The sequence below is a fragment of the Marmota monax genome, unplaced genomic scaffold (genome assembly GCF_021218885.2).
Source record: "Marmota monax isolate L192 unplaced genomic scaffold, Marmota_monax_Labrador192_F-V1.1 WCK01_AAM20220418_F8-fsc00092, whole genome shotgun sequence".
Lineage (NCBI taxonomy): Eukaryota > Metazoa > Chordata > Mammalia > Rodentia > Sciuridae > Marmota > Marmota monax.
In genome coordinates, this window is record NW_026692583.1 from 1,755,760 (window position 1) to 1,780,790 (window position 25,031).

At 39.5% G+C, this 25,031-nt stretch overlaps 1 protein-coding gene across 8 annotated transcripts in view; it reads right to left on the reverse strand.

The window, feature by feature from the left end:
• Nucleotides 1–3,859: 3,859 nt before the first annotated feature.
• Nucleotides 3,860–25,031, reverse strand: part of Ccdc62 (coiled-coil domain containing 62) — a 41,816-nt gene continuing 20,644 nt past the window's right edge. For 4 of the 8 annotated variants that reach the window (XM_046446077.2, XM_046446078.2, XM_046446073.2 and 1 more), the window contains 7 exons: nucleotides 21,349–21,437; nucleotides 20,903–21,018; nucleotides 18,591–19,319; nucleotides 16,200–16,344; nucleotides 11,095–11,220; nucleotides 5,194–5,286; nucleotides 3,860–4,493 (listed from right to left, as the gene is read on the reverse strand). In XM_046446077.2, coding sequence (XP_046302033.1) covers nucleotides 5,233–5,286; nucleotides 11,095–11,220; nucleotides 16,200–16,344; nucleotides 18,591–19,319; nucleotides 20,903–21,018; nucleotides 21,349–21,437 — 1,259 coding nt within the window. In that variant the 3' untranslated portion in view covers nucleotides 3,860–4,493; nucleotides 5,194–5,232. The remainder of the gene's footprint in view (nucleotides 4,494–5,193; nucleotides 5,287–11,094; nucleotides 11,221–16,199; nucleotides 16,345–18,590; nucleotides 19,320–20,902; nucleotides 21,019–21,348; nucleotides 21,438–25,031) is intronic. The other 4 variants (XM_046446074.2, XM_046446081.2, XM_046446082.2 and 1 more) reach the window with 4 other exon arrangements.

Genomic DNA, 25,031 nt, shown 5'->3' on the forward strand with positions numbered 1-25,031 from the left:
TCAGGCCTCCCTGAGTCTAGGCAAAGGCTGCACAACCAGAATATTTTTTTTCCCTTATGGTCTTACATAATTTGTAAAGTGAACACAGTTCTGCTCCTCCTTCCTGTACATCTCTAACAAATGCAGCTGTTACTCTTGGAGTGTGGGGTGTGTCAGGAGCCGCTCCCCCAGCAGCCCAGGTGGGGACTGTGTCAGGCCGAAGCCGGCTGGGGCAGCAGACCCACCAAGTAGAGCAGGGAAGATTCCAAGGCTGTTATTTAAATTATTGGTCATAAGACTAAACTAAAAAACATAAATAAAACCCCAGTTCTCCCCAAGCGTGGCTCATGGCTCCTTTGTTTCCGCTGTTCTTAGCTTCTCTATCAATGTAGATGTGAGGTCCCCCCATAAGAGTACTAATGCGTCTCCTTGCTTTTGAGATGAGGGATAACCTACCTCTAAGAGGGGAAATGCTGCTTTTCAAAGCCTGAGAGTTGTCTCCCCCATCAGACTGAAGCTCTCTGAGGACAGGGACCCTTTCTGTCCCCTCTTCAGTTCCTCACTGTTCACACCAACATGTGAAAGTTGCACTGGACAAGGCTCTCCTCTCCTCTCTACAAAAGAGAGTGATTAATTATCTAATTCCAATCAATGAAAAGCTTCTTTGCCAGCATAACTAGAATAGCAAGAGCTGATATTCATAGCGTGCTTATTTGCTAGGACCTGGGCTAAACCTTTACATGTATCACCTCATCTTTAATCCTCAGCTATTGAATTAAAGCCCTAACAACTAAGGGGCTTGCTTGTTTGCTCTGTGCCAGATGTTTCTCCTTTTCTGGCATGGGACAGAAGCAATTATCTGTAACCTTCAAAGATGTACAAGAGGCCACAACCCCTCTGGATCTACAACCTCTGCCATAGTGATTTTACATTAGCAGCTGTCTAACATTCTTATAAATACACAGCTTATTAGTGTGCTCAGCATTTGGTCAGCAGTATCTCATTTAATCTTCTTTAAAGTTCTGATGGTATTTTTAGCCAAGAAACAGGCTCAGAGGTTAAGAAGGAACCTAAGTTCAGTCCAGTAAATGGGGCATGCAGGATCTAGACCCAGATTGGCCTGATTTCGAAGTCAGTGCTCTTCAGCAAACAGGGAAGCCCATGGCAGTAGCCAGTGACTTTTACAAGGACACTACCATTGCTTGTTTTTTGGGACCCGAGCACTTTGTTAGTTCATCTCCATGAGTTTCAATTTATGTGATGAATCTTTAAGCTACTGGAGGGCAAGGACCGGTCTGGCATAGTGCTATACTCAGTGCCCAGCAGGGCCTCTGGCACAAGGTAGCGTTAAATGTATGGGTGTGAAATGAGAGGTTAAGAGAAAAGCAACCCCCATAAAGTGGGACACTGCAATACAAGGATTATTTCATGAAACCACATTCCAGGAATACAAGGATACAAACTACCCCATCCTAAATGTCATCCTTCATCTTCCAGAACATCTTCAAGAGAACTGATTCCTCGTGCCATTTTGGTGCATCTTGAGGATTGTTTATTTCTCCCTCCAGGGTATCACAAATACAATGCATTTGGGCTGTAAATCAGACCCCATTTTAGGGAAAAACTAGACAGCATCTACATCATTTGGATTCTCTAAAAGGACATGTCCTGCAATGCCCAGGATGCCTCACTGATGCACACATGTGATCTGGCCCCAGTCTTTATCCAGCTTCATCTTGCACCATCCTGGTCCATCAGGTCTCTAAATGCATCACACTTCTTTCCAGCTCAGGGCCGTTGCACATGCTATTACTATGGTCTGGAATTATCTCCCTCTTCCTGTTTGCCTGGTTAGCACCTACTCATCTTTCAGCTCTTGGTTCAGATGTCATTTCTTCAGAGAAGCCTGACCTATGTCCCTAATTGTACACAGCTTTATTTCATAACACAGCAGTCTTCATGACCTAGTATGTGATGTTTTTACTAAGGTCTGTCTCCCAGATTAGGATATAAGCAAGGATTGCTCTGCTCACTCTTGTGTCTCTAGGGGCCAGCAAAGCCCTACCACGTGCTCAAAATGGCTTTGTTCTTTTGTTGTTGTTTTCCCTAGCATGCACTGGCTGAGAACCTTCAGAAGTTTTCCTTCACAGGGCTGATTAACAAGCTCCTGAGACACCATCCAGGTTTTAACCTACTTCGTCAACTGCAGTCCTGATGAACGTGTCTGGTTTCTTAACTTGATGGTATTCACTGTTCTCCAGCACACCAGAGGCTGCTGCGATAATTCTCCCCAAGGCTTAGCAAGATGAACCTTCCTGCAATGTGCCCTAACAGAATCACCATCAACTGGCTCAAGGGAAATGGCATTGAGCAACTACAAAGCCACCAGCTTGCTACAGGTGTCACCGTAGAGGGAAGACTAAAGTCAGGGCCACAGCAAACCCAGGATCAGTAGGCCAGAGCATGACAAGGTTTCCACCCTTGGCCTGCCTCCCGAAGGCAGCCAGGCAGCCTCATCCCATGCTGCCTCTTGGTTCTGAGCTGTTGGCACCTTTTGGCTCAAATTGTTCTTAGTGTTTATGATCAACTTGATTCAGAACTTCTTTCTTTGAGGTACTTCTATTTCTGTTTTAAAAATCTGTTCACAAATTCTTTTTCAATGACTTTTCCAATGCCAAGATGATTGCTGGCAGACAAATCAGAGCATGATTCAGTGGCTCCTCTTAAAATGATCTGTTGGTCTTAAGAATGATAATGACAGCCCTCCTGTAAGCCCAGTGGCTCAGTAGGCTGAGGCAGGAGGATCCCAAGTTCAAGGGCAGCCCCAGCAAAAGTGAGGTGCTAAGCACCAAGGAGTGCTTTACCATTGAGCCACTTTCCCAGCCCTTTTTATTTTATATTTTGATACAGGGTCTCAACTAAGTTGCTGGAGCTAGCCTTGAACTTAAGATCCTCCTGCCTTGGCCTACCTATTCGCTGGGATTACAGGTGGGTACCATCATACCTGGCTAGGATTTATATATATATATATATATATATATATATATATATATTTTTTTTTTTTTTTTGGTACTGGGGACTGAACCCAGGAGCACTCTACCACTTAGCTGCATCTCAGCCCTTTTTATTTTTTATTTTGGGACACGGTCTTGCTACCTTGTCTCTAAATAAATGCAAAATAAGGCTGGGAATATGGCTCAGTGGTAAAGTGCCTATGAGTTCAATCTCAGGTACAAAAAAAAAAAAATCCTTTAGTTTCCTAAAGTTTTCCTATTAGCATCTCGTCGGTGTTCCCTTTCTAGTAGGCAGGGTGATGTGTGTGATCCCAAACCTGTCATACAAAGGGAAAAATTTAATATTTTGATTCTCAGATTGGAAGCCAGCCTACCCCAGGGGTAGTTTATGTACCCGACTTGGCAAGCGCTGGTTTGGGATCAACTACACCTTTCTCAATCTTATTCTGAACAACTAGCCTGGGGAGAAAGCAAGTATTTATAAAGAATGCAGCCAAACCTTGCCCAACTTCTCTTTTCAGCACCCTAATTAAAAAGGCTAACTGGGGCGGCTTTTCCACTCTCATGAAAATCATCTCCGAAGAAACACTGAAACCTTCAACAAAGGCGCATTTATCCAGTACAACAGAACTTTGATATCTACAATGATTAAAAAAAAAATACATTCCCATTCCTAAGGAAATTAACTTGCCAATTCAGTTTAAAATAACACCTTCCTTATTTTATTCCTATATAATTTAAAAAAACAAAAGTTTTTTTTTTTTAGTATTAAAAATATTTTTTATTGACTGAAGCTGATCAGTTCTCGTAGAAGGAACACAGAGCACACATTATATTCTTTAAAAAATAAAATTTACAAGTTAAAATGGAAGTGTTTTAATCCTTTAATATAAAAAAAATTCATATGAAACTTGGTTTTCCAGCAAGCTTTTGTTTGAGTTACGGACCCAGACAAGACAGGGCTCTGCTGGCTTAGGACAGATGGACCTCACCTGTCAGCCTCCAAGGTGATATTTTCCCTTAAAAACATTTTATATCATATCATCTCATGTCTGTTAACACAGCAAAGCCCAGCGTTAAAATTGTATGAGAAGAGAAAATTATTCCTCATATATCTGGAGCTGACTCTGATGTTCAAGGTTTAGGAAAGCAGGTGGTAAGGTGGCATCTACACACAGGCGCTCACCTGACCTCCCATGTGAAGAGTCCTCAGTGCCCAGCTACAGTCTGCACCTTTACAGAGACCTTTTTCCTTCTTAGCATAATTCCAACTCCGTGTACATACAATAAGGCCTCACTGCTTACAAATGGAAATATTTCTTAGACATGAAAATGGTTAACTGAAAACAACAGATGTTTTAAAAAATAAACTTTTAAATTAGTTTCTGCTCCGCTTTGGTGTTAAATGCTGCCTGTGAAGGATCACAGTCATCTCTTGTTCTAAGGTGAAGTCACATTGATGTCTGCTTTCTGCCCTCCATATAGATGAGAAATCTGGCGCTGGGGGAGGAAACAGAGCAAACAGTGAAAACCAGCAAGCACCAGACAGCACTGAAGCTCCCAGGGTGGAAGACATTCACCACACATCCTGGTTCCAGCAGCATAAGGTCATGTGACGTGTCACAAACACAAAACTCCCTAGCAAGAGAGCAGCATAAGAGGGAGAGGAACAGGGAGCTGGGGCAACTCAACTTCCTGTCTTCCCAGCTCCAGCTCTTATGTTCACGGTGAAGAGATGGGCAATACCGTTGCCGTATCAAACTGAATTCTGAAGTAACTGTGTACCTGACATGAAAGTCTGACACAGGAGATGCAAACCAAGAAAGTGCTTACTGGGTCTGTCCACTTTCTGATGAAACCTGAAACCCCAGAAACACTTTTCTTATCAGAGAGCCATCTAGGTGAGAGACTGAAATGTTAATTTAGAATCTGATTTTTAAAGCTGGATCTATGTATTAACTTCCTTAGATTTAAAATTTTATGTACTCAGAATAAGAGCTTTTAATCTGTATTTCTCTCACAAGTAGTTGACATTTTACTTTGACTGAATTTAGAAGGTATGTACAGTATAAATAGGCCAAGCGAAAAAGAGGATTACTGGCCAAACGAATGCATGGCCTTGACTCCACATTATCAATATCCCAAGTTACTTATTAAATGTTAACTAAGATATAAGGTGAGATAAGCAAAGGTGACTTACCCAAGATAACAATGAATATTCAAGTTGACTTTGTTTTTTTCAATGACTGACAAAGGTATTCTTTTGATCTGACTCTTCTGAGACTTCTAAGTTCTAAAAAACAATCCCCAAGTTAGTACTTAGGATAGAGAAACTAGAAAAAAACAAAGACAACTATATGCAAATATAGTAGACATGCATTTAAAAAAACCTTAGGAAATAGAAGAAGTACAACCAAGTGCAGGGTCTGGTGGCACACACCTATAATCACAGCTATGTAGGAGGATCCCAAGTTTGAGGCCAGCCTGGGCAACTTGGTGAGAGCCTGTCTCAAAAATAAAAAGGGCTGAGGATATAGCTCCGCGGTAGAGCACCCCTAGGTTCAATCCCTGGTACCTCCCCAACACTGAAAAAAGAAAATGATCAGACAAACCACAATATGCTAAAAGAGACCCATGGTTCCATAAGCTTTCCCGGCCTGCCACAAAAAAGATTTAAGACCCCTAAAGAAAGAGCTGGAACGCCCGGTGGTAGCACTAGCCTGTATAGCCTTTCAGGATAAGCACAAGCTATTCCTGCATCCCAGCTGCCCTGCCTCATAGCTAAGCAGGGTCCCAGGGTGTGGATGTGCACTGCTCACCTCTCTCTTGCTGGACAACTGGGCTGCAGCTTGTCTTTTTTATAAAGCAACACTGCAATGAAAATCTGTACTTATGCCATTTATGCCCATGCAGAAGTGTCTGTAGGAGAGATTCCCAAGTGACATTGCTTTGTCAAAGGCTCAGTTCTTTTTAGCTTTTAGAAAACCCTGCCATTTCCCTACCAGGAGGGCCAAATCATTTTGGGCTCCCCAGAGATGTCGGAGAAAGCCTGTTTCACAGCTCTGAATCACCACTCTTGTCTTGAGCTACAGACGGCAACGCCTTGGTGACACAGGGTGCTCAGAACTTTACCCTGCTTCCTTCTTGAAAAAATTTTTATTTTTTCAAAATATTTGCTTTTCCTGTTTCTATCTGTACCAAGTTCAAAGGCATGGGGGAGGAGTACATAAAGTGTGTTGCCAAGTAGACTTCTACTATTTAAATTATGCTTTCCCATCCATTTCTACAATCAGCTAATTCAGTGGAAAGAATATTTTTTTCCAATTAAATGATTTTCTGATTCTATGTGGGACGTTGAACAAAAGGAGATATAGCCCCTTTTCCTCAGTGTAAAATGAAAATCTTGGATTAGATATTTCTTCTGGGTCTAATTAGCTCAAAAATTCTTTTTTTTTTTTTGAGAAAAATTCTGGGAGCTGGGGTAGAAAGGCACTAGGGATTGAACCCAGGGATGCTTTATGACTGAGCTACATTCCCAGCCCTTTTTATTTTGAGGCAAAGTCTCACTAAGTTGCTGAAGGTCTTGCTAAGTTACCAAGGCTGGCCTCAATCCTCTTGCCTCAGCCTCCTGAGTAGCTGGGATTACAGGCATGATTCAAAAATTCTCTGAAGCTAAGCTTGCACTAATTTCAAATAGCTTTAGCATTTTTTTTCAATCTATACCTAAGGTCACAGTCTTGCCTTTTTTCCTATCAGTTCCATTCAAGGTAGTTACCAAGCATCCTCAGTAGCATGTAATCAATCATTATGTACCATGATGTGTACTCTGATGGAAATACACACACACACACACACACACACACAGATCCACATTATGAAGACCAAAATGAGGGAGTTTATTCCTATCTTAGACAGGAATGTGTTAGCTTTTTTATTACTATAACAAAATACCTGAGATTATCAACTTTTAAAAAGAGGAAAGGTTTGTTTTGACTCTCAATTTTGATCCAGATCAGGTGAATCCATAGTTTTTGGACCTGTGCAAGGCAGCATGTCATGGAGGGAGCAAACAGCAGAGGAAGTCCATCCATCCAAGGCCGCAGTGAATGAGAAAGAGGAGGGATGGGGTCCCAATATTCTCTTTGCGGGCATGCCCCAATGACCGCTCCCCTTTCTACTAGGCCCAGCCTCCTAAAAGATTCACTACCTCCTAATAGCAACATGAACTGGGCAGTAAACCTTTAGCACAAGGCCTTTGCGGGACATTCGGATCTAAATTATAGCAAACCCTAAAAAAGAGGTTACAAGAAGAGCCTGGAGCCAGAGCCTGAAAGACAGGCCTGTTGTAACACTTGCTTTGAAAACAAGAGTGGGTTACAACAATCTGGTATGTTAGTGGACAATGTGGGCTTAATGTGAAGTTTGCATTTATGTACGATTTTGTCCACAAGGAACACTAGGCACATTGTCCCAGGTGAACTGGGCCATGATGGGACTACTCAAGACACACTCACCATGAAACATTCCCCAGCCCATGTTGTGAGTCACACACAGTTCCAACTGCTGCTACAACTTTCCACCCAGCAACAGCCCTGCACCACTTCTCAACAAGCCAATCTACAAGCAGACTCAGGTCCCCACTATACGTACTGTGGTAATTAAGTATTTCATAGCCATTTAACATGTATAAAACTGCTATTTTGTAACATACCTTGTATGGGGGCGGGTATTGGGGATCAATCCTGGGCATCATACATACTAGGCAAGTGCTGTACCCCTGAGGAACATCCCCAGCCTTTTTTTCTTTTTTTAAAAACAGGGTCTCATTAAGTTGTCTAGGCTCACCAGGAATTTGTGATTCTCCTGCCTCAACCCTCAGTCCTCTGAGTAGCACATATCTAACTTTTATTTAAATGTTTCTAGGGCTAGGAGAATAGCTCAGTGGTACAGTACATGCCTGGGACCTTGGTTTCAATCCCCAGTACCACAAAGAAAAGTGAGGATTTATTTTTACTTAAATTGACAAAAACTGTATATATTTGTGTTGTGATGTTCTGAAATATGTATACATTTTGGAAGGACCAAATCAACCTCATGTACTTATCATTTAAAAAAAATCTACTCTCTCAGAAATTTCAAGTGTATAATACATTGTTATTAATTATGCTCACTATGTGGTATAATAGATCTCTTGAACTTATTCCTCCACTGACTGAAAGTTTGTATCTTCTGGCCAACATTTCCCCTTTTCCTCCACCCCTCTAGTCCCTGATAACTACCATTCCACCTTCTGCTTCTGTGAGGTTGACCATTTTATTTAAAAAGAATGTTTTTGGTACCCAGGGGTGCTCTACCACTGGGCTACATCCCAGCCCTTTTTATTTTTTATTTTGAGACAGGATCTTGCCACAATGGAGAGGCTGACCTCCAAGCCACCCTCCTGCCTTAGGCTCTGGAGTCTCTGGGATAATAGGTATGTACCACCAGGCCCAGCTAATATACATTATTGTATCACGAGCAACTCTACTTCTCGGTATTAACAAAAAAGGAAAATATACATACATAAAAACACTGGTATAAAAATGTCCACAGTAGCTTTACTCATAGTAGCCACAAAGAGGAAACAAATGTCCCACCAAGAGGAGAAAAAATAATCGGTGGAAGAGTCACATAATGGAATACTACTATGCAGCAATTAAAAAGGAACACAGTGCTGATACACAGCCTAGCTGAAGCTCAGTCACACTGAAAAAGCTGGAGAGCGCACATGCCATACTGCTCTACTTTCACAAAGCTCTGGAATAGGCCAAACTAGTCTCTCATGATAAAATCAGATCAGAAACTGCACACAGTGGTAAAGAGGGATTCACTTCAACGAGCATAAAGGACCTCTCGGGTGATGGAAATGCTCTGTACCTTGATTGGAATACTGGTTGCATGGGTGGATACACATTTGTCCAAACTTATCAAACCAGTTTTTTTATATCAGTTTTTTATTAAAGTACTAAAATAATCATTAAAGACATTCTTAATAAATGTCTTCATTTTATTGTATGGCATTATACTCCAACAAGGTTCTTTTTTCTTTCTTTTCAGTGTTGGGGATGGAACCCTGGGTCTCACGCAAGCTAGGCACACACTCCACCTCTGAGCTGCACCCCAGCTAGGGTTAATACAAAAGCCTTTCAGTATTCTTGAAGACCTGCTTTGTTTATTTTGGTTTTGGGTCAGGAATACAAAAGAATTTAACTCAGTGGCTTTCAAATATCTTTAAATATTCACATAGCACACCCAAGTAAAGTTCCTTGAATCTTAAAGCACCAGTTCTAAGCTCATATTTTACAATGAGGAAACTGGGCAACTATCCTGATTTCCAGCAATCTTTTCGCTATTTACGATGATGCCATAAAATCTACAGAGTAACTTACATCACTGCCATTGAACTGTTACTATGCTTAAAATAAACAGTTAAAGTTAACGTGTGACCTGGACTTGGTGGCACACACCTGAAATCCCAGAGACTCAGAAGGCTGAAGCAGAAGAATCACAAGTTTGAGGCCAGCCTCAGCAACTAAAGCCATAGCAATTTTAGTAAAACCCTGTTTCAAAATAAAAAACTAAAAGGGGTGAGAATATAGCTCAGTGGTAGAGTGTGTCTGGGTTCAAGCTCCAGTACCAAAAAAAAAAAAAAAAGATTTAACATGTCATTCTCCCTGTAAGAATGACAGATTTAGAAAATGACTATTATGAAGTTCCCGATGAAGTAATGTGTTCTAAATAATAATCAGTGAATGCTAAAATCATTAAGTGATTTTAGAGAAACCTGGTAATATTCAAGCTCAGGCTGACAAACTCCCAAACACACCCATCAAGCATAACACCTTTAATGGACAACCAGATATTAGGGCCCTCCTGATGTGACAGAACAGGAAGCAGATAGAATGACCAATGCCAAAATTTTAAAAACTCCAAACCCCAAATTGATCAAGAGTCTCATCAAATTGCTAATCTAAATGCCAGTTTTCAGGAATTATGGGGGACACAGGAAAGTGTTAATGCAAAGAGAGAGTCAGTGAGATTCCAAATGTGGGTAACTCTCCAGGACAAATGACCCAGTGTTTCTTCCACACATGAATGGCCTTAAAAAACTAAAGCTAGGGATGAGAGTATAGCTCAGTGGTACAGAGCACGCTTAGCATATGCAAGGCCCTGGGTTCAATCTTCAGCACCAAAGAAATAAAAAGTAGAAAAGACGGAGAAAAAGGAAGAGGAAAACAGAAGAGAAAGAAGGAAGGAAGAGGAGGAAGAGAAAAGTGGGAAGAAAGGAAATGTTGGTCACTACAGAGACTTTAAGGGCCATATCCAAATGCAAAGTATGGACCTTGGGTAGATACTGATTTGAACAAAGAGAAAAAAGACATTTTTAAGACAAATGGGAAAAACTTAAGATGGTTTAGTCAACAGATGATATTAAGGATACTGTTAGTTTTGTTGAATATAATAATCTTATGGCTGTTTCTAAAAGTCCATATCTGATACAGACAACTATGAAGTATTTATGAGTGAAACAATACATTGTCTTACATTTGCTCTAAAACACTTCAGAAGAAAACATGTTTGGATGGGGAGAATAAAACAAAAATGGCAACAAGTTAATGACTGTTAAAAGTGAGTGACTGTTATTATTCTATTTTTCCCATTTGAAATTTTTGTATATTTGAAATGTTGAAAATTGAAATGTTGTGTTTTTAAAAATCCCCAAGAATGTGGGTTGGGGTTCTAGCTCAGTGGTAGAGTGTTTGGCACCAAGCTCTGGGTTTCATCTGTAGCATCATACACATAAAAAACTATTCCCAAGAATTCATGCTCACATGTCCAAGTAACAGGAATTACAAAGAGGCAGAGGCAGTTTGGATGAAGAGATATTTGAGCCTTTCTCCTTAAAGCAAGCTGCCAACTTCCTACCTCGGAGACATAAAGGAACTCTCATAGTAACAGAAAGGCTGTCTCCTGTGACACCTGCACTCCTGCGACACCTGCACTCCAGTGCTCACGGAGTGTCCAGATCCTACCAGTGTAGCCCTAAGAAAAGGAAACGCACACTTCTGGTACTGCTGTCGAAATTCTCACAGCTGATGGGCAACAGTGTGCTCAGCTCCAGATCCGTGACCATCTGCCGAGATTCTGCCAGCAACCGCTGAAGCTTACTTGTGGGTGAGAAGTCTTCCTAGAAGGATTAATAGTTTGAGCATTCATAAAATTGAGAAATATTTTTAAGTGTTTATATTTACAAACACAACTTTTAGTCACAAGTTGTAGCTACCTGTTAATATTTGATTAGATATTGCAAAGTAAGACATCAATATTAATCAAATTCCTTTTGTTTCTTAGAACCTACTCTGTTAAATAATGTGATTTTAACAGAATTTTGCTACAATTTACTTTCTTTTTTTTTTTTTTTAGAGAGAGAGAGGAGAGGGAGAGAGGGAGAGAGAGAGAGAGAGAGAGAGAGAGAGAGAGAGAGAGAATGAATTTATTTATTTTTTTGGCGGACACAACATCTTTCTTTGTACGTGGTGCTGAGGATAGAACCCGGGCCGCACGCATGCCAGGCGAGCGCGCTACCGCTTGAGCCACATCCCCAGCCCCTACAATTTACTTTCCTAAATAAATTTTTGAAGGCATAATTAGCAGATCCAAATATCTGCATATGGGACTTCAATACTAAGGGCCTATAAGCTTTTAGAACATAAAGCTGTGCTTTCATTTATTCTTGTTACTTTTCAACTTTGGGAGCTGGGGAGCTGACTCAGTGGTAGACACTAGCCTAGCATACACGAGACTCTGAGTTTCATCCTCAACACCACAAAAATAATGATAAAATAAATAAAAACACACGAAATAGCATCATGTAATATTTATGTATGTACTTTTTTAACATTTATTTTTTAGTTGTAGGTGGACACAATACCTTCATTTTTATTTTTATGTGGTGCTGAGGATCGAACCCAGTGCTTCATGCATGCTAGGCAAGCACTTTTCCTCTGAGCCACAACCCCAGCCCCTATGTATGTACTTTTATGTAGCAAAAGAATAAAAACAATGTGTAATCAACTTCAGAATGGTGGTTAACTGGGAGGGCCTGGAGAAAATGGCAGGTGGGATTCCTACTTTATTACCTCAAAAAGAAAAATAAAGCAAATATCCTAAAATGTAAACATCTGATAAACCCTAATGTAGGTGCACAGTTGCTTCCTCTTCTTCCTCTGTTACCTGGTACTGGGGATTGAACCCAGGAGGCTTTATCATTGAGTTACAACACCAGTATCCTCTTCTTTCTTTTTTAAATTTTGAGATAGGGCTTCACTAAATTGCTTAGGCCTAGCTAAGATGCTGAGGCTGGCCTTAACTTGCAATCTTCCTGCCTCAGCCTCCTAAATCACTGGGATTACAGGTATGCACCACTGTGCCCAGTTATAGCCTTCATTTTTCTAATGCTTAAAATATTTATTTGCTAGGTATAGTGGCAAACACCTATAATCCCAGTGGTTTTGGAAGCTGAGGCAGCAGAATCCCAAGTTCAAAGCCTCAGCAACTTAGTGAGACCCTGTCTCAAAATAAAAAAATAAATAGGGTTGGGGATGTGGCTCAGTGGTTAAGCATACCTGGATTACATCTCCAGCGTATACATACACACATACACATACACTTACACATTCACATACACACACACACACACACACACACACTCTCTCTCTCTCTCTCTCTCATTGGAAAAGGCTATTTCCAAGGATCCTTAGGGCAACCATACAAACAAAAGGTTTCATACTGCTATATGCAGTGGCTCACACCTGTAATCCCAGCAGCTTGGGAGGCTGAGACAGGAAGATCGCAAGTTCAAAGCCAGCCTCAGCAATGGCGAGGAGCTACGCAACAACTCAGTGAGACCCTGTCTCTAAATAAAATACAAAATAGAGCTGGGGATGTGGCTCAGTGGGCGAGTGCCCCTGAGTGCAATCCTTGGTACAAAAATAAAAATTAAAAAAAGGCTTCATATCCTTCAAGGGGGCTGCTGTTTGTGGCTACTGTACAAAATATTTACTAATTAAAAATAAAAGCAAGAGGGGCTCAGTGGTAGAGTGCTTACTTCACATGCATGCGGCACTGGGTTCGATCCTCAGTACCAAATAAAAATAAATAAAGATACTGTGTCCATCTACAACTAAAATAAATAAATAAATAAAAATAAAAGCAGGAGTGTGGTAGGACACACCAATAATCCCAGCTATTGAAGAGGCAGATGCAGAAAGATTAGTTTTTTTGGTTCTGGGGACTGAACCCAGGGACACTTTACCACTGAGCCACATCCCCAGTCCTTTTTATTTTTTTTATTTTGAGACAGGGTCTTACTAAGTTGCTGAAGATCTCACTGAGATACTGAAGCTGGCCTCAAACTTGCCATGTGGCCAGCCCAGGCAACATAGACTCTGTTTCAAACATAAAAACTAAAGCCAGGAGTGGTGGCACACACCTGTAATCCCAACAACACGAGAGGCTAAGGCAGAAGGATAACAAGTTTGAGGCCTCAGCAACTTAGCATGATTCTCAGCAACTTATCAAGACCCTGTCTCAAAATTTAAAAAATAGCTGGGTGCAATGGCACATGCCTGCAATCCCAGTGGCTCAGGAGGCTGAGGTAGGAGGATCTCAAGTTCAAAGCTAACCTCAGCAACTTAGTGAGGCCCTAAGCAACTCAGTGAGACTCTTGTCTCTAAAGAAAATTTAAAAAGGGCTGAGGATGTAGCTCAATGGTTAAGTGCCCCTGAGTTCAATCCTCAGTCCCAAATAACTAAGTAAATAATACAAATAACTTAGTGGTAAAGGGCCCCTGATTCAATCCACAGTACCAGAAAAAATTAAAATAAAATAAATTAATTAATTAAAAGGTGCTGGGGCTGGGCTGGGTAGCGCACACCTGTATTCCCAGCGGCTCAGGAGGCTAAAACAGGAGAATTACAAGTTCAAAGCCAGACTCAGCAATGGTGAGGCATTAGGCAACTCAGACCCTATCTCTAAATAAAATACAAATAGGGCTAGGGATGTGGCTCAGTGGGCGAGTACCCCTAAATTCAGTCCCCAGTACCCGCCCCACTCCCCCCACTCCAAAAAAAAGTGCTGGGGATGTGGCTCTGTGGTAGAGTGCTTGCCTAGCATGCATAAAGCCTTGGGTTCAATCCCCAGTTCTGTGCAAACAAAACAACAACAACAACAAAATTAAGCTGGGCATGGTGGCACACACCTGTAACTTAAGGGACTCAGAAGGCTGAGGCAGGAGGATCACAAGTTTGAGGTCATTCTGGGAAACTTAACATGACCTGGCCTCTTAAAAAAAAGAAAAAAAAATGGCTAGGGGTGGGTATCTCAGTGGTAGAATATCCCAGGGTTCAATCCCCACTATCACAAAAAAAAAAAAAAATGGACATACATACATATTTATATATTAAACACCTAAAAGACCCAAGGGGCACTTTGCCTAAAGCCAACTGATGTTTAAAGAAAAAAGTGGGTAATTTGGATTTTGATTAATCACATAATCCAGACAAAACACTGACTTGTAGGCTCTAGCCTTGTATAAAGCCATTAATTTAAAAATAATTGAGCCTGTGGATTGGGGTTGTAGCTCAGTGGTAGAGCGATTGCCTTGCATGTGTGAGGCCCTAAGTTCAGTCCCCAGCACCACATAAAAATAAACAAATAAAAATAAAGATATTTTTTTAAAAAAGACTGAATCTTCTTTAAAAATAATAATAATAATAATTGAGCCTATAATCCCAGTAACTCTGCAGTTCGAGGCAGGAGAATCCCAAGTGTGAGGCCAGCCTCAGCAGTCTAGGGAGACCCTGTCTCAAAATAAAAAATTAAAAACCGTCTGGGAATGTAACTCAGCAATATAGTGCCCCTTGGCTCTAACCCTAGTAACACACACACACACACCTGAAAAAACTGAGATAAAACAATATGTCCTGGGTGGGCTTGAAAAACTGCATTTCTGGCAAGTTCTCAGGTGATGATGCTTCTAGTCTGAAGAACATATTTTTTATTTAAAAAAATTTTTTTTTAGTTGTAGATGGACACAATACCTTTGTTTATTTATTAATGTGGTGCTGAGGATCAAACCCAGTGCCTCACACATGCCAAGCGAGTGCTCTACCACTGAGCTACAACCCAGCCCCCTGAAGAACATATTTTAAACAAAAACTCCTACTCTTGGGCTAGGATTGTGGCTCAGCGGTAGAGTGCTCGCCTAGCACGTTCGAGGCCCCAGGTTCGATCCTCAGCACCACATAAAAATAAATAAAATAAAGATATCGTATCCAACTATAACTAAAAAATAAATATTAAAAAAATAAAACTCCTACTCTCATCAACTCCATCTTCCTTTTTTTCCCCTCTTCCTCTAGGCTCTTTTTTTTTTTTTTTTTTTTTTTTTTAATATTTATTTTTTTTTAGTTTTTCGGCGGGCACAACATCTTTGTTTGTATGTGGTGCTGAGGATCGAACCTGGGCCGCACGCTTGCCAGGCAAGTGCACTACCGCTTGAGCCACATCCCCAGCCCCTTCCTCTAGGCTCTGTAGGTAAAGAATCATAATATGGAAATAAAACTTTTGCAAAATTAAATTTACTGAATCAAAGCTTATTTTTCCTATTCATTATCTGAAATCAGATGGTAAACCAATTTTAATTATCTTTTTTTAAATATTTATTTTTTAGCTATAGTTGGACACAATATCTTTATTTATTTATTTTTATGTGGTGCTGAGGATTGAACCCAGGGCCTCACACACGCTAGGTGAGTGCTCTACTGCTGAGCCACAATCCCAGCCCTTAATTATCTTTTTAAAAAGGAGAAAGACCTTTTACTTAAATAGCTTCTAACTAAGAAAAAATATCTATCCCTGCTATAGTTTCTGAATCTTTACAGTACAGCTGCTGGAAGACAACATACACACAACCAGCGTGCCCCTGAGTCCAATCCCTGGTACTGCCCCCCCAAAATAAATAATAAATAAAAAGAACCTTAAAGTTCTATAACTTGAAAAACTGAGGAATGGTTAAAATTATGTGAGAGTAATACAGAAAAACTGAAGCATGTTGGATAGAAATGTTGCTTGAATAAACTAGGAGTTGATAAACAAAACACAAACCTTTTTGCTGGACAAAGCTGCTTCTTTGTTGATTAACAAACCCTTGGATAAATTATTTTTATCAGGAGGGGTCTCTGTCTCATCCTCTCTTAGGGCAGACTTTGAAGAACTCAAACAGTGGGAATGCTGGATGGCAATTAGCTCACTGTGAATAATAAGATCAAACAGAAACAGATTATCTTAAAGCAATACCCTACATGTATCATACAGTATCATACCTAAAAGTATCTCAAGAAGACAAAACATGTTGTTGTTGTTGTTTTCAAAGAGAGAGAGAGAAAGAGAGAATTTTTTAATTTTTTTTTTTTTTTTTTTTTTAGTTTTTGGTGAACACAACATCTTTATTTTATTTTTATGTGGTGCTGAGGATCGAACCCTGCGCCCCGTGCATGCCAGTCGAGCGCGTTACCACTTGAGCCACATCCCCAGCCCAACATGTTTTTTAAATAAAGAAGCTCTAATTTGAGTATAATATTGGAAATTAATGCATCTCTTGCAAATAAGAATTAAAACAATATTTGTAGTTAAGGGTAACTACAGAATAGGAAATTTCCCTCCTCAAAAAAAAAAAACCACAAAGAGGGTGTGGTGTGGTGGGGGGCAGGGGCTTAAGCATGCTATAGGCACTGAATTCACTCTGCTAAAACTAAAGGAAGGAAGGTAGGTTAGTTCTAGGGACAGGATTATCCAAAAGGGAGGGGAAAAATTAATGCAGAGTAAGGTTAAACTTGTGAAAACATTAGGTTTTTGGTTTGCGAGGCCAAGTTTGTCAATGGTTGTATGCTTTTGTGAAAGTGAAACGGTGCCACAGTGGCTGATTCTCCTACAGTTGCTGGGTCTTAGGGAACATGGAAGAGCAGGTGCCTATGGCTTCTCTCTCCACAGGCAAACCTCTATTTGTCAAATGGAATGGGGGCACAAATGCGAATATTTTACTTAGATAATAGAGTGGACATACAAGTTCTTGTAATCTACAGAAAAATAGGAAAACATAATTATCTTTCCCACTTAGTCACGTATCTGTCATGTGATGCCTTGGCATGTGCCTCCACTGGCAGAACAAGCAGTTACCTCAATTATTTTAAGTCAGTCAGGTCAAAAGGGCCTTAGAAGGAAAGGTGATTTTGAATTTGTTTTATACATTAAGTTTAACATATAAATTATATATAATTTGCTCCTCTATGCTCTCAAAACTATCCAACGCAAGCTTTTCCCTTAACATGAATGTTCTTGTGTAGTAGTGACAAACAGAACGTTGTCCCCTAGTGATGATTACTTGCAGTCACCCAAAGATTTTTTTTTTTTTTTTTTGAGAGAGAGAGAGAGAGAACTTTTTAATATTTATTTTTTAGTTTTTGGTGGACACAATATCTTTATGTGGTACTGAGGATTGAACCCAGCGCCCTGCGCTTGCCAGGCGAGCACGCTACCACTTGAGCCACATCCCCAGCCCCACCCAAAGATTTTTAAAAACCAAATATGACTAGATGATATTTAATGCAACAACCAAGTTAATTTTTTTTTTTTTGCAAATGGCAGGATATGATTTTTAAAGGACTGAAGCTTCTAAAAGGGTCAAAGAACACTCCAAATAATAAGTACCTGAAAGAAATTATAAAATGAAAATCAATACAATAATTCAAATAAGACTCTCAATATAGAAACTTCATCCTTTCTGTATTTTAAAATCTACGAGCTATGCTTTGTTAAAAATAGCAGACATTACAGTGCCACTCAACCACAAGATTCAGCAAATCTAAAAAGATGAACCTGAATAATTCAGCCTCTGCTAATATCTAATCCATTTTCATCTCTAAAAACCTAGTAAATTTTATCAGCTTATTAAATACAAATATTCGCTTACATGATTTAAAAAAAATGGGGGACTATAAAGTTGAAAACAGATATAAGCTGGACCCAGGATAAGCAGTTGGATGGGGAATATGCCAAGTGACCCTGGATAAGGGCAAAAAGAAATTGTGATATGTGGTTAAAATAATGCAGTCTGGACACAGAAGGATACACTTGTTGATTCCAAATAGATCCAGGGGTGAGGAATGCTTCAGAGCAGCATTCCATTCTGCACAGTGACCCACCCATCGGTATTTTAATAAAACATATTTGGCCAACTCATTACTGGTTTTGTTTTTAAGCCAAATGTTTGCCTCTGGAGCCGTCCCCAGGATCAACTCCTCTCTGAAATCTAATACAGCCTTTGTATAATCGAGCACTCAACTGACTATGCAAGGGGTAAGTGGTCTGTCTTAAGATTTCCTTTGCAAACACTGCTGTGGTTTAACAGGAGGCACGAGGTGGCTACTGCAGCTCTCTGAACTTGCACGTTCTGGCACACACACTATGTGCTGGCATATAGATGTGAGCATCACTAACCTTGCTGAGGAGTTATATTTTGTTGCACTGACACTTCCTAAACAAGTGCACACAGATTTGTGGCGAACAATTCTTTGCACTTTAGAAGGCTTGAAAATGCTCATCCACTCCATATCAGACATGTGGCCTGGGGCTTCGATTATGAAGTTACTCGGGTGGCAGCACTTGGATTCATACAGGTCACTGTCACTCTGACATCCTTCATTCCTGGGGCCACATGACATCTCAGACTTTTCCATCAAGTCATGACAGTCCACATCCAGCTTTTCAGGTGGCTTTGCATCAGAGCAGTCGGTCAGGCCCAGGTAAACACTGACATCATGCCACTGCTTTTCATCAGGTAAAGATGCTGAACTTTCCCAGAGCTGCTTCTCTTCATTCTGAAACCTAATTCCACCACCTTTTGATGATGTTTCATGGATCTTGCACAATGTGATTTTGTTTTCGGGTTCACTCTGGATTTTTCCACCCAGAGACCAAGACTTTTGTTTCTCCATTAAGTCTTTTGTAAACAGAGATGATAAAGCAATTATATTTTTTTCCCCAGATTCAGTATTAATCTGTAGTTTCTTCCCTTTGCATACCTCACAAGAAATCTTGTCTGGCCTATTTTGCTGAGCCAATGTGGTCTCAAATTTTGGGTCCTTAACCAGTGACTTCTGACTTTTCTCCCTCTTAGCATCGACTTTTAGGTGGTTATTGTCAAGGTCTGATAAACACATGTCTCTGCTATAGTGGCATTACAAAAAAGGAAAGTTATATAAAACACTTGATATCATTATTCTAAGTATTTCTCATATGCCTCATTAGAGCTAAATCCCAATAAGACCCACTGGTCTGATATGCAGAGCCCACTTCCAGCCTGATCTCCTCCGGGAAGCCTTTTTGACCACCAAGCCACAAGCACTTCCCCTTTCTCATCCTTAACTTCTACTGTACTTACTTTATAAATGACCCACTCCCACCAAATCAAGGATACTACATAAATGTGACAAAACCTGTTAGCATACCTTACTTTAAGATTTCTCATGTCACATGTATTCAGGTATTCTGATCTGTTTTGGTCTAATCCCCTAGAAAACACAACTCTTTCCTTTTAAAAGGGCATATAGGCCATTTTATGCTTTTTAGGAGTAATCCCAACTCATCAAGTACCTCTCAGTGGCACTGACATACAAAGAGGAAAAAGTGACAATGTCAGGGGATTTTGCCCACAAGAGAACCCTGGGTGGAACTGGTGTCTACTGACAGTGGCAGCAGCTGGGCCACAGAGCAACAGGGTAATAACTTCTAACAGAGGCCCTGGAAGGAAAGCACAATAAGAGCTGCAGCACAGCTGAGTTCCTGCTACACTGCCTGTAGCAATATTTTACACCCGTTTCCTGCAGCTACTAATCCCACTACATTTTCTTCCAGGGAAAGGAGATGCCATCAATGTCAATCCAATCCAGATCTGGGGAACTTCCCTACTCCCTCTTCCTTTTCACAGCTTCTTGTAACATTTCTGCTTGAAAAAGCAGACTAAATTTAATTATTTAGTTATTATGCCTGCTAACTTTATATATTTATACTTTAATTTTACAGAAATTGGGTACAAGTTAGAAAAGTAGTCTCCTATTGATAAGGCAAACAGGAAAATCAGGCTGAGGGCAGGGATCTCAAAATAACCTTAAACAACTTTACAAAATACTTAATGTTAAGTCAAAAAAGAATTCCAACTTAAGCGTGTGTTTATATGTAAATACGTATAAGGTCTGAGAGCTAATGAAACAAATTGTATTGTTATATTGCGTGCATGTACAAGAATGTGACAACAAATACCACTATTCCATGTAGATACACCAATACAAATATGTTTTTTTTTAAAAAATTTGAGAGCCAATATGCCAACCCTTAGTGTTGAGCTCCAACTGCAGATACCAATGCCATTTTTGACGTTACTTCTTGAGGCAAGTATTAAGTTCTATGCATCTTGCTATTCCCTATTCCTGGCCTAGTGCCTGAACACTGTGGGTGCTGAATAAGTGAATAACTGAATGAAGGACTGGTTTACCTCTGGCCTATCTTCTACCCAATACAGATCAGATCTAATGATTTTACTTTTATCAAGTGGCTAAATTAGAATCATGCCTAAAATTCTCAAATCAGGTCTCACCATAACCTAGGACTATTATTACTTTTAGCTCATATATAGTATTTCCTACTACATGAGGAATGGTAGTAGGGCCTGGCCTGTGGTAAACACAAAGTAAATATTGATCCAATGATGAAATAAAAGCCAAGATCATAGTAACAGCATATGCTAAGATTACCTGGATGTCAGGGCTTTCGATTCCTCAATCTTTGAATCATATATCTGAATTAATTCCTGAGAATTTTCCACATTGAAATTAAGAAACTGGAGATCACTCTGTTGTTTTACATAAATCTGCCATAGATAGTGATAAATCAATATAAAATATAACAATGAAGCTAAATGGAGGCTACAATTTGTCACTTTCAAACCTTAATACATCAGATAGTTTGCTAGAGAACTGTGCATTGCTTGCCTTTATTCTCCCTAAGTTCACCCTAATATTTGTTAGTATGGCTGACTTTAAATTACCATAAGCAAGACCCGATCAACTATGCTAAATGTATGGCTAGTGTAGTCAGGATTCCAAAAGTGCCATAGAAAAAATTAACCAGTGTACAATTTCTTAGTCTGTTCATGAACATTTCCTTCCTAACAGTGAGAGAAAGATAGCTGGGAACATACCTGTCTCAAATTACGCAGTTCTGAATTTGTACGTTCTTGTTTTGACTTTGCGATATCCAGTAACTCATCTTTCCTCTTTTCTCTCTCTACTATTTAAGAACAAAAATTATTAAACACTTTTCATCAGCCATATCAACATGAACCTCTCCATTTCTAACAAGATAACAATTAACACGGTTGTTGTGTTGTTCCTGAACTTACTAAGAGCTTTACTCTATGATTCTGACTAGATTCTTTTTTTTTAGTAGATTCTTCATCAAAAGGACAACTTTACAAAATACTTCATGTTAAGTCAAAAAAGAATTCCAACTTAAGTGTGTTTATATGTAAATATGTATAAGGTCTGAGAGCTAACGAAACAAATTGTATTGTTATATTGTGTGCATGTACAAGAATGTGACAACAAATACCACTACTCTATGTAGATAGACCAGTACAAGTATGTTTTTTTTAAAAAGCTTGATAGCCAATATGCCAAGGTTATTTTTAGGAGTTGAGATTGAAGCTACCTACTTAGCATGCATGAATTCCTGGATTGGATCTCTAGCATTAAAAAAAAAAAAAAGCCAAGAGCAGCGTGACACATGTGTCATCCAGCTACCCCATAGGCTGAGACAGGAGGATACCAAGTTTGAGGCCAGCCTCAGTAACTTGGCAAGACACTGTCTAAAAATAAAAAATAGAGCCGAGAATGTAGCTCAGTGATAAAGTGTCCCTGGATTCAATACTCAGTTTGGGGGGGGGGGGCGGGAATCAGAAAGAAAAAGGTTTTTATTTTATTTTAGAGAGAGAGAGAGAGACAGAGAGAGAAACTTTTTAATATTTATTTTTTAGTTTTCGGCGGACACAACATCTTTGTATGTGGTGCTGAGGATCGAACCCGGGCCGCACGCATACCAGGCGAGCGCGCTACCGCTTGAGCCACATCCCCAGCCCAGTTTTTTATTTCTTATACTCATTTTTTAGTTGTAGTTGGACACAATATCTTTTTTTTTTTTAATTTTTTTATTTTTATGTGGTGCTGAGGATTGAACCCAGGGCCTCACACGTGCTAGGCAAGCGCTCTACCTCTGAGCCACAATCCCAGCCCCAAAAAAGGTTATTTTTAGATGGAAGGCTTATTTGTCTTTCTTATTATAGAAATGGGATGGGAATGATTTCCAAATCTCTATACTTGATATATGTTATTTTATTTTTAACTTTTTTCATATTTTACAAGTAACTTAGGACTGTTTTCATTGTAAAAAAAAAAATTCGAACAACATAAAAAAAAAAAAACATGAAAACATGACAGGGGAGGAAATCACTATTTTTGCCATCATGCAAGTCAATCTGATATAATCTCGCAATCAAGTCCTTCTTATAAATTCTCACTGACTAAAGATTTTTGTACCTCTAAGGAAACCTCATAAGGTAACAAATGAGTTTCTATTTGTAAAAGCCAGACACTCTTTTAAAGGTTTCCTACTTCCTAAAAACCCTTTTCACTTGCCAGATAATCACAATGAGAATTATCTTTAATATGCATAGGGATACAGGTCAAGTATACCTAATGGATTCTAAGGAGGCTAGCAGGAAGATCTCAAGCTTGAGCCTAGCCTGTGAAACTTAATAAGACCCTGTCTCAAAATAAAAAATAAAAAGGGATGAAGATGTGGCTCAGTAGTAAGGAACTCCTATGTTTAATCCCCAGTATTGGAAAAAAAAAAATGTAAGCATGCTAAAAATACTGTTTAAAATTACCTAAAGGCTATAAGTGTAAGGTGTATATGAAACAATAATGAATTTCCTGTTTAGGACTCAGGTTCCGTCCCTAAGATGTTTACTTATGTACATACAACTATTCCAAAAATCCCAAAGACCCTGAAACACTTCTGGTCCCAAGTATTTTGGATAAGGGATATTCAACCTCAATCTACATTCTCAGTTTTTTAGTGCAAAAAAAGACTAAGAGAGGAACAATTACTTTTTAAAATCTTCACTTTTTGCAAAGACTTTATAAACATTTTGCTGAAGCATGGATATTTTAGTGTGACCAGATTTGCAGTAGGGCATTTATATATATTATACATACATACACACACATATATATGTATGTATATATATTTTAAACTTTTCTGTTTAAAAATTTGTTCTAATTAGTTATATAGAACAGTAGAATGCATTTTGACACATTGTATAAAAATGGAGCATAACTTCTCATTCCTCTGCTGTACATGGTGCTGAGTCACACCACTAGTGTAATCATACATATGTATAGGGTAATAATGTCTTTCTCATTCTACTGTCTCTCCCAACCCCACAGCCTCACCCCTCCCCTCACTTCCCTCTGCACAATCCAAAGTTCCTTCATTCTTCCCTACCCACTGCCCACAAATGAATATTTTTTAAAAGTATTTTTAGTTGTAAATAGACACAATATCTTTATTTATTTTTATGTGGTGCTGAGATTCGAACCCAGTGCCTCATGCATGAAAGGCAAGTGAACTACTACTAAGCTACAACCCCAGTCCCACAAATGAATATTTTTAAACTAGCTTCAAAACGTGGAAAATAAGAACCTACAAGAACTAAAGAATCTAAGGTACTGTACCAGAAAAGATTAATGTTATTCTTAAGAAGAAATTATTTCACAAAGAACAGAGAAATCAAATAACAAAAAAAATTGGGGCTGGGGTTGGGGATGCGGCTCAAGCAGTAGCGCGCTCGCCTGGTGTGCATGCGGCCTGGGTTCGATCCTCAGCACCACATACAAATAAACATGTTGTGTCCGCCGAAAACTAAAAAATAAATATTAAAAAAAATTCTCTCTTTCTCTCTTTCTAAAAAAATAAAATGCTTTCCATTGAGCTTTAAAAAAAAAAAAAATTGGGGCTGGGCATGTATCAGTAGTAGAGAATTTGCCTAGCATGTGCGAGGCCATAGGTTCCATCCCCAGTACCACCAAAAAAGGAAATTGATACTAGAAGATGGAAATGTTATTATTCTGATTTGATCATTACACATTGTATACATACATCAAATTCTCATATTGTATCCCATAATATTTACAATTATTATGTCTCAATTAAAAATAAATTTTGCCAGCAATTCAGGAGGCTGAGGCAGGAGGATCACAAGCTCAAGGCCAGCCACAACAACTTAGCAAGGCCTGGTCTCAAAATAAGTAAAAAGAACTGGAGATGTAGTTCAGTGGTAAATACCCCTGAGTTCAATCCCCAGTACTAGGGGGGAAAAAAAGACCCTTAATGATACATGTTGGTTTCTAAAACCGGATGCACCTGAAATGGAAGTTTACAACTTTTACATATGGTTCTTTCATAAAAGAAGCTTTTTTTCACATTATTTTCTCTTAGATGGAATAAAAATATTTGCAATCACTGTACATTTGATACACTGCAAAAACATTTAAGAACAATATGCGCTGCAGACTCAACTCTACCCAGACAGTATTCCGTTGGTGTTTGCTAGTGGATACAAAGGACCATGCAGAAAAAAGAGTGAGGAGTCCTCTGTGGGAAGTCACACCCCACACACTTCATGCTCAGGCCTCCAAAGCAGATCTAAGCTCCATCTTACTTTTTCCTTTTTTGGGGGGTGGGGTGGGTGGGGTGGGAGTGGTGCTGGGGATCCAACCTAGGATCCTGAGCATGCTAAGCAAGCACTCTACCACTGAGCTGAGT